The 9,382-nt window shown below is 62.8% G+C and overlaps 2 protein-coding genes across 2 annotated transcripts; one reads left to right on the forward strand and one right to left on the reverse strand.

Moving 5' to 3' along the window:
• Positions 1 to 1,082: 1,082 nt before the first annotated feature.
• On the reverse strand, positions 1,083 to 5,463 carry RNF207 (ring finger protein 207). Its single transcript, XM_030963881.1, has 17 exons — positions 5,273 to 5,463; positions 5,040 to 5,172; positions 4,810 to 4,954; positions 4,645 to 4,726; positions 4,500 to 4,575; positions 4,291 to 4,416; positions 4,135 to 4,181; positions 3,953 to 4,025; positions 3,811 to 3,879; positions 3,635 to 3,703; positions 3,427 to 3,548; positions 2,223 to 2,412; positions 1,948 to 2,133; positions 1,814 to 1,865; positions 1,608 to 1,725; positions 1,459 to 1,539; positions 1,083 to 1,371 (listed from the first exon to the last, which is right to left on the reverse strand). The coding sequence occupies exons 1-17, from the start codon at positions 5,461 to 5,463 to the stop codon at positions 1,209 to 1,211; spliced, it is 1,923 nt and encodes a 640-aa protein (XP_030819741.1). The 3' UTR covers positions 1,083 to 1,208.
• A 1,401-nt stretch (positions 5,464 to 6,864) lies between these two features.
• RPL22 (ribosomal protein L22) lies at positions 6,865 to 9,346 on the forward strand. The gene is made up of 4 exons (XM_030963746.1): positions 6,865 to 6,994; positions 7,381 to 7,488; positions 8,130 to 8,254; positions 9,130 to 9,346. The coding sequence occupies exons 1-4, from the start codon at positions 6,983 to 6,985 to the stop codon at positions 9,272 to 9,274; spliced, it is 390 nt and encodes a 129-aa protein (XP_030819606.1). The 5' UTR covers positions 6,865 to 6,982; the 3' UTR covers positions 9,275 to 9,346.
• The last annotated feature ends 36 nt before the right edge of the window (positions 9,347 to 9,382 follow it).

Raw genomic sequence — 9,382 nt, forward strand, 5'->3', positions numbered from 1 at the left:
CAGCACTGCATTGAGGCACAATTGTGACTCAGTGACTTCTGGGGCTGTGCAACCACAGGGATGAGGCTGACCCTGACCCTAACCCTGACCCTGCCCCTCTGTTTCTCCTTGCTGAACTGATGCAGAATCCATCCTCCACTGGGTTTCCTTGATCACAGAGCATCTGTCTGATGCCCTTGCTGCTGACTTGACCTTTGCTGAGCGGGGTTTTGGCTTGGGAGAAAAACAAAGGTGAAGACTCACCAGTTGGAGAGTGCTGATCTGTGCTGGGCACTTGGAGGCTCCCACTTGGGCTGTTCTTGTCTCAGGGAAGCACTGATTGCAGCCAGTGGTGCCTCGAGCAACTTAATCTGTAAGCAATTTTTTTATAGGGGGTAGCAATGTTCCTGCTGTGCCCTTGATCAAAGGAACTTGGGAACAAGTAATTGTCACTTGGGTTTGATGTGCTGTTTGACAACAGAAACAAAGCCTCATTCCCAGATTGTTCTTCAAAGTAAATGAACCTTGATCCTAATTTCACAAGTTCCAGCTGTGCAGACTCTGTCCAAGCAGGATGTGTTGGCACCGAAAGAAACTCCACCCTGAGCAAAACTTTCAGTGTCTCTTGAAGCTTTTGAGACCAACAGCTTCTCTTAACCTTTTCCCAAATCCTGTGACCAGAAGCTCTGTGAAGAGACAGCAGCTTACCAGGTGTGGGGAAGGCATGTGAAATTTTAGGGAAAAGCTGGAGTAAACTGTGAAACCCTGCCCTCTGTGCCACAGTAATTGGTGAGTTCTTAGTTCCAGTGTGTCACATGTACAGGGAACCTCTAGAGCAGCTGTTCCTGGCACCTGGCCTGCGTTGGTGCATGGCTGCCCAGCACTTCACAGGATGCTCCATCACCTGCCCTCCACCAGGAGTTATTTTTCCACATAATTTGCCAGTGTTGTTGTTTTAGGAGCAGCTGGACACCTTGAGCCAGCAGATCCCTTTTGTCAGCACTGCAGAACCACACAGACATGGACAACTGCACCCTTTTATTTCACTCTGACACACGCAAGGAAGAGCACAAGAAGAGTTTTTCAGAAGCAAGTCCACCTGAGGCCTTTGGATGTGCTGCAGACGTGGCTGTTTCCTGCCCTGGCTTGTGGCACTGGGCAAGAGGAGCTGGTCACTCACCAGGGCATGGTTCTGCCCAGCAGCTCTGCCACGTGCCCAGCACTGGGCTCTATGGTGCTGGCTCTTTTGGGGTCGCAGTCTCTGCTCCACTCTTCTGCTGGGCCTTGCAGCAGTCTTTGTTTTTTGGGGAGGGGTCTCCAGGGGTGTCCTTGGGTATGAAGCCCTCCCCAGGGCTGGCTGAAGCCCCCTTGTTGCTGCCAGGGGAGGCATCCCTAGGGAAGGGAAGACACCTTGACAGGGTCACTGTCTGGGAAAGGGCATGGGAGGAATTTGGCACTCAGGTGCTTGCTGTCACCTACCTTGGCACCACTTCATTGTTGTCATAGATCTTGAGCAGCATCTGGGCCTGTTCTTCTCTGGGCTCCTGGGGCTCCTGCAGCCTGTGGTGGGATGGGTGTGAGCCATGAGCTATGTCCCCCCTGGCCCTGAAAGTCCCTGCACCCCTCACCTGGGCTCCAGCCGCTCCTTCACTTTGGCGATGGAGCGCACGTAGGGCGCGATCTGCTTGGTGATGGTGCTCAGGCAGCTGTTCTCCTGCCTCAGCTGCAGCAGGTCATGGAGCTGGGCTGGGGACAAGAGGAGTGGGCTGGGACACGGCCACCCCCACAGTGAGGGCACAGGGGGAACGGGGAGGGAGCATGGGGTCAGCAGTACCTTCATAGATCTCCTGCTCATTTGCTACCCGCTGGTAGGTCTCCTCCCAAACCTGGAAGGAAGAGAGGGAGCTGAGCAGTTAGCGTTGGTAGGGCACAGAGGGGCCCTGCTCTGCCAGGATGGGCCAGCTGTACCTCCTCAAAGACGCTGCGCATCATCTCCACGGCGGAGTAGTGAGCTGCGATCTGCACGTCCATCTGCAGCGACTTCTGCAGGATCTCGCTCATGATCTCCGACTTGATGAGCGAGTGGTGCTTGGTGAGGTCACGGTGCAGCTCCTGCACCTGGTCCTTCAGGCCCTGGATCTCTGTCTGCAGCATCTGTGGGGACCAGGTGGCACAGCCACGTCAGCAGCACCAACCTGGCCCGTCCTGTCCTGTCCCGTCCTGCTGCCAGCCACGCTCCCTACCCGGTAGGTGTTCTCGTAGTTGCGGCAGTGCTCAGCAAAGGGCGTCTCACGCCCCTCAGCCAGCAGCACCTTGGTGCTGATGTACCGGTGCATCGTCGGCTTCTTCACCATGGGGCCGGTGGACATTTTGTCACTGCTGGGGGGGCAGCTGGGCACCATGAGGGTCTTGGAGCATTGGCCACCGGGGAGCCTGCATGGAGAGGTGACAGTGACGTGCTGCAGGTGTTCAGCAGTGGGGGTGAGGTGCCAGGGACCATGCTGCCAGCTCAGTCCCACCGCCCCTTGGCTCTGGTGGGACACACCAGTCCCACACATCCCTTCCCTCACCCAAGCACAGAGGTTCAGTCAGAGGTGCCTTATGTTGCCCCAAAAATCACATTTCTGTGGGCTGCTCTCTGGATTCCTGCAGTTTTGGAACCAGCTGTGGCAGTGAGAAGCCAGGAGCTGAGCCCAGCACCCTCCAGTTTCTAAAGGGTGGGATAGAGCTCGCTCTCACCGCTGGTATCTCCTGGCCCCTTGGCAGGCACTACTGCCCCTGTGTTTCCCCCCATCCCGTGGTCTCCCCATGCTAACCACCACCAGCATTGGTCCTACCGTGCAGCGCCGTGCTCCCCCTGCCCGTGCTGGGGCCAGCAGCCCCCAGGAGCTCAGCCACCCTGCAGTGCCAAGCCTGGCTGGGGGCGAGGAGCGGTCCCCATGGGGCGGCAGTGCCCGTTTGTCCTCTCTTTCTGGGAGGGCCTGGCAGGGCCGGTGCTGCCGTGACATCAACAGGCCTAAATATATCCCTGGTGAAGAATGGCCGAGCACTTCTCTGAAATTCTGATAAAAATAGTGGCGGGCAAAGAGGCTGCGGCACCACGGGCATGTGGGCGAGCAGGAGCTGGCCCAGGTGGAGCACCCATGGAGAGGGGGCAGAGCCCTCCAGGGAGCGTGGCAGGGGCCGGGCTGGGGAACAGAGTGAGGCTTAACCAGGCCCCCAGCTGCCAGCCCCGCTGCTGCCCACCCCTCTGCCACCCACCCCACTTCCCAGAAGTGTCACTTGAAGCCTGTTGTTCATCAGTGCAGCTGTGCCTGTGCTGTCCTGGTACCCCTGCTGAGGTGACAGGCTCAAGGGCAGCAGCAGGGGCAAGGTTGGCATGGTGAGATGCTGAGGGGACTGTGCAGTGTGGCACGTGGCACAGTAGCACATGTCCTAGCACCTCACATGTTTGTGCCAGTGATGCCAGGTCCGATGCCACCAGCGCTGCCCACCACGGAGCGGCGGGGGCTGAGCATCAGGAGGGGCTCCAGGCAGCGGGCAAACTCTGCCCGGTACTCGCTGTTGATCTGGGGGGCAAGAGAGGAGAGCACAGCTGGGCTGGGGCAGAGCTGGCAGCTGGCACTGCCCGCAGGCACTGCAGGCAGGGCTCTACCTTGCTGGTCTGGGCCGGCCGCAGGCGGTGAGGCAGCTTGACAATCCTCTGCAGCCTCTCCATCAGTTGCTGAAAGGCAGCAGTGAAGCATGGTGAGGGGTGCTCAGCACCTTGCCCATGAGCTCAGCAGTGCCACAGGATGCTCTGACCACCCCTGCAGTGCTGGTGACACTCACATAGCCCAGGTCCAGGAATTCAGCTTTGTTGGCAGAGCTCAGGAAGGCCGAGCAGGTCACCAGGTGGACCTGTGTGTGTGGAGGGGGTCTGTCACTGCCTGGCTTTGGTGTCAGGATGTCCCTGCCTGCTGTGAGGCCCTACCTGCAGAGTGGGCAGCAGGGAGGCAAGGTGGGCGAGCTGCTCCTTGAATGCCTTCTCCTTTTCTTCGTGCTGGCTGTAGCAGAGCAGGGCATGGCATGGCCTTTGCAAGACCCGAGGGAACCATCCAGCCCCAGGCATCCCAAACCACCTTGGGAAAGGGGGGACAGCCCACGGTCCCTCACCTCTGCACAGCTTTCAGGAGCGTCTTTTTCCTCTCAGAGAGCTGCTCCTGCAAATGGCACAGCCACCCTGTGTCCTGCAGCCACCCCAGTCCCTTCCCAGTGCCCTGGCTCTGTCCTGCAGGCACAGGGCTCGATGTGCAGGTGACAGCCTCACACCTGCATGCGGCTGAAGAGGGAGTTGATGGCCGCCTCCTCCTCGCTGGCACTGTTCCGAACCTCCTCGATCATGGCCTTGAGCAGGACGATGGCCTCACGCGTGGAGGTCTGCAGCTCCTTCACAGCCTGCCCGGGGTGGCGGGGTGGCTGCAGTGCAGGGGGCAGCACTGCACCCCCTCGCCACCCCCACGCCCCCCAGCCCTGCCCACCATCACTGCCTGGTCCAGGCGCTGGCAGCCCTGCATGTAGGCAGTCTCAATGTCGATGCAGTGTGCCCGGCTCTCCCTGCAGGCACAGACATCAAGGAAAGCACAGGATGGGGCACACAGCAAGCCTGGGGCTGGGAATACTCACCCCTGCATGTCCCTGAAGCAGTTGATGCAGAGCATGGACTTCTTCTCGGTGGAGAACATGATGTAGGGCTCCTCGTGCAGTGCTGCAGGGGACAGCAATGTGGTGTAGCCTGGCATGGCTCAGTGCGGCATGGCATGGCACGGGGCAGCCTGGCACGGCACTCACGGCACTTCTTGTGGATGTCTTTGGTGCGCTTGGAGAGGGAGACGATCTCGTGGCGGGTGAACATCCTGGCACGGTGGGTCTCCTCACGGCATGGGGCACACAGGGGCTGCCCACAGGTGTTGCAGAAGTACATGGTGTCCAGCTCCTGTGTGAGGGGACGGAGCTGGTGGCAGGCATGGCCCTGCCAGGGGTCCCCGACCCACGCTGCCAGTGCAGCCCGCTGCCCTCACCGCCTTGGTGCAGCAGCGGTCGCAGTTGGCACACTGCACGTCCTCCTCGCTGTCGGCCGAGCTGTCCACCAGGAACTGCAGCAGCCGGTCCACGGGGGGCAGCCCCGTGCCTCCCCTCACCACCGAGGGGTGCCTGCATGGGGACAAGCATGGGGACACCCACGGGGGCAGCTCTGGGGATGCAGGGAGCAGGGCTGTGCCCCAATCCTGGTGTGCCCCGGGCCGTCCCTTACCCGCAGAGGGGGCAACGCAGGCGGCCGTCGCTGGCACGGCCCCGCAGGCAGCTGGCACAGAAGTTGTGGTAGCAGTCCAGCAGGCAAGGGTGCTGGTAGGGCTCGTGGCAGAGCAGGCACACCAGCGGGTGGCAGTTGGCCTTCTCCAGCTCCGAGCAGCTCCCCAGTGGGGAGAAAATGCCTCCTGCCATCTGTGGGGTTGAGAGCCAAGCGCTGTGCTCAGGGACCCCATGTGGCACTGGTTTGTGAGAGCACTGTGGCTGCCTCAGAAAGGACAAATCCTGTCCCAGGGCCCGTGAGCTGCTGACTATTTTTAGGTTATGAGCTGCGTGGCACGAGGCTGCCCACAGCACACCCCTTCCCCTGGTATCGCGGGCTGGGGGCTGCAGTGCTGGGTCGGGTGGTCCCCACAGCAAAGTGTCCCCATGGTGTGTGTCCCCCAAAGCAGGAGCATCCTCTGAGATGGGCTGTCCCCTCCAAAGGAGCATCCCCTGCAGCAGAGCATCCCCCAGGACAGGGGTGGGGGTTCCTCCAGGACAGGGTGTCCCCCCGGAGGAAGCATTCCCTAGAATGGGGTATCCCCATGTCCAGGGGTGTGCCCTAGGATGGCAGCCTGGCAGTGAAGGCAGCCAGGTGCCCCACACGCCGGGAGTCCCCGTTCTGGGCACAGGTGTGTCCTGGCCAGGTGAAGGCTTTACCTTTCCCTGTGTGTAAATCGGGGGATCCGAGCCGAGCTGTGCTGCTGCTCACCGTGTGCCGGCAGGAAGGAGAGCGGTGCCGAGGCGGCAGGGCCCGGCTGTGACGCGGGGCCGCCTGGCACTGCCGCTCGGCACGGCCCAAAAATAGCCCGGTGCGCTCCTCGGGCCCTGCGGCGGGGACGGACACGGCGCTGCATGGCCACCCGGGCTGCGGGGACACGGGCACCTGCACGGCCAGCTGCATGGGCTGCTGACAGCCCGCAGGAGGTGCGGGGGTCACCCACCGCGGTGCTGGGTCACCCGTGTGCAGTGGGGTACCGGGGAGAACCCGGTGTGCAGAGAGGAGCCCCGGGGCGTGCGGGATCACTCCATGCGCAGTGAAGCTCTCACTGTGCAGGGTAACTCTGTGCGAAGCGAAGAGCCACAGAGTGCGGGGGTCACTCCGTGAGGCTCCTGGGGTGCGGGGGTCGCTCCGGGGTGCGGGGGTCGCTCCGTGCCCGGTCAGGAGCCCCAGAGGCCGCGGGTCCCTCCATGTACAGTGAGGCTCCCGGGGTGCGGCGGTCACTCCGTGCCCGGTGAGGCTCCCGAGATGAGGGGGTCGCTCCGTGCCCGGTGAGGCTCCTGGGGTGCGGGGGTCACCCCGTGCCCGGTGAGGCTCCCGAGATGAGGGGGTCGCTCCGTGCCCGCTGAGGCTCCTGGGGTGCGGGGGTCACCCCGTGCCCGGTGGTCGCCCCGTTCCCGGTGATGCTCCGGGGCCCCGCCCCGCACGTGCCGCTCCCCGCGCTCCGGAGGCTCCGCCCCCGCCCCACAGACCACGCCCCCTTCAGCCCCGCCCACAGCCCGGCCCCCGCGCTCTCCCCGCCCTTTCCAGGCATCACTGTCCGCTCGCAGGCTCTCTGCGCGGCTGCGACCGGAAGCGATCGACGCCATCGGCGCTCGGTTGAGACGGCCCGAGTGCGGTTGTGCGCAGGCGCGCGGGGCGCGCTCCCTTTCTGCCTCGCGCGGAGCCGCCATGGCGCCCGCGGTGAGTGAGCGCGGGACCGGCAGCGGCCAGCGCCGCCCCGAGCCTGCCCCCGCCGCCACCGGGACACCCCCCGCCCCGCCCCGAGCCCCCGACACCCCCGCCGCCTGCCCCAGCCCCGCCGCCTGCCCCCGCCCGCTGTTTTCCGCGTGGGGCCCAGCCCGGCCCGCGCCTTCCCGCGGCCCCACGCGACTCCCGCCGCCCATCCGGACCGTGAGGGCGGGCGGCGGGCGAGCCCCGTTCCCACCGCGCTGTTCCCGATCTCAATCCAGGCCTGGGCCCTTTCCCCTCGCCTCCATCTCGGAGCTCGGCCCGGCCCCTCCCCGCCGTCCCTCAGGGCGCTCCCCCTCCCTTTCTCTCGCTCACCGTCGCTCTCTCTCCCCCTGCAGCAGAAGAAGCCTGCGGCGAAAGGTGGTAAGAAAAAGAAGCAGGTTCTGAAGTTCACGCTGGACTGCACGCACCCCGTCGAGGATGGCATCATGGACGCCGCCAACTTCGTGAGTTCGGGGCCTCCCCGGGAACCGTGATGGCTCCGCCGCCCTCGGGGGCCTTCCCAGGGTGATGCTCCGCTCCCAGCGGCATCAAAGATCCCTGGCCATCGCTCTGCTCTGCCCTGCTGCCTTGAGGCCATCCCATGGGCAGAGCAACAGGGAGCGCTGGGGCTGGGGGTGAAGTTGGGTTTGGGACACTGTAGTTAAAGCACAAGCGTTGTCCCTGTCCATGGGCAGTTTTCCTGTCTATCTCTGCTGGGTAAGTTTGTGTCATGGCAGGGATGTAGTGAGGGCAAGGATGCTGCAGTCTGGGGTCATGAACCTATGCCTGTCCACACTGCACTCCAGCAAGGGCCTTGGTGAGTCTGGGGCTGGGGGGAGCTCAGAGGAGCCTGACCCCACTGTCCTGGCTGTCCCCTTGGAGGGCACGAACATCCCCACCATGCCAGGCCGATATGTTCAGGCCTGAGCACCTCACCCACGTGTGGCTTTGATGGGGTGGATGAGCCTGGCCTGAGGAAGGGGCTCTCCTGAGTTGTGGGGACACTGGTGTCTGTCCTCAGCCCCAGAGCAGTGGGCACAGCCAGCCCTGGGGGCTGTGTGTGGCTGGAGTTGTGGCCCCAGCTCACAGCTGTGTTCTCCTGCAGGAGCAGTTCCTGCAGGAACGGATCAAGGTGAACGGCAAAGCGGGAAACCTGGGCGGGGGCGTGGTGACCATCGAGAGGAGCAAGAGCAAGATCACGGTCACGTCAGAGGTGCCCTTCTCCAAGAGGTGAGCTGGGGCAGGACAGTCCTGCTGGGCCCTTGGGCAGTGCAGCCACAGGGGCTGCTCAGTGTGCACTGAGAGCCTGTGGCAGGAGGGGCTGCCAGGGAGGAGATGTCCCAGTGCAGGAGTTGTGCTGGAATTGGCACTGGCTGAGTGGCTGTTCTTCCCAGATCTGTGAGAGAGGAATGTATTCGATATTCCAGCTGGGAAGGCTGCTGGGCTGGGCAGTGAGGGGCCTGCAGCCAGAAGGGGCGGAGGGGACAGTTTAGGGGTATCTGCAGACAAGGTCTCTCAGGTTGTTCCCCTCATCTTGTGGGGTTTTGGTGCTCCTTGAGCCAACATCGGCAAAACGTGGCTGTGCCAAGGTGTGCCACATTGTTCCCCTCGTCCCGTGGTGCTCTGGCCCTCTGCCTGTTTCTCCTGGCTGCCTGTCCTTGGGCTGGCACCGGCACACCGGGGTTGTGCCACGGCAGAGGTGGCTCAGGAGCCAGCTGGGAAAAGCAGAGCTGTGTGCGTGGTGGGCGTGCCCTGCCCTGCCAGCGCCTGCCTTTCTCCCAACGCTGCTGCTCCACCTTGCTGCCGCAGCTGGCACATCCCAGCAGCGGGTATCCACCATCCCAGGGGAGGATCCCTCTGGGGTGGGTGCAAGGCACTGGGGTCACAACCTTGTTGGGGCAAGAATGATCTCCCAGGGTCTGTGTCATGGCATTGTGGTGTGATTCCCCTGGTTGCAATGTTTCCTGGAAGGAGCTTTGCTATGAGGTGGCCAATGGGATGTGTTGGTCCTGGTGGAGATGGGAATAAAGATTGATTAGCCAAAATGGCGCCTGGGGGGCTGGCAGGGGGCAGAGGGCCACCAGTCAGCCATGCCTCTCCCACAGGTACCTCAAGTACCTGACCAAGAAGTACCTGAAGAAGAACAACCTGCGGGACTGGCTGCGCGTGGTGGCCAACAGCAAGGAGAGCTACGAGCTACGCTACTTCCAGATCAACCAGGATGAGGAGGAGGAGGAAGAAGAGGATTGAGCCCCGCCGCCGCTGACGGCCATTTTGTACAGTTTCACTTTTCTGCAATAAACAGCTGCAGAGTTGTTCTTAGCCCGTGCTCGGTGGTGGCTGCGGCTCCGGGGGTCG

The sequence above is a fragment of the Camarhynchus parvulus genome, chromosome 21, assembly GCF_901933205.1.
Source record: "Camarhynchus parvulus chromosome 21, STF_HiC, whole genome shotgun sequence".
NCBI lineage: Eukaryota > Metazoa > Chordata > Aves > Passeriformes > Thraupidae > Camarhynchus > Camarhynchus parvulus.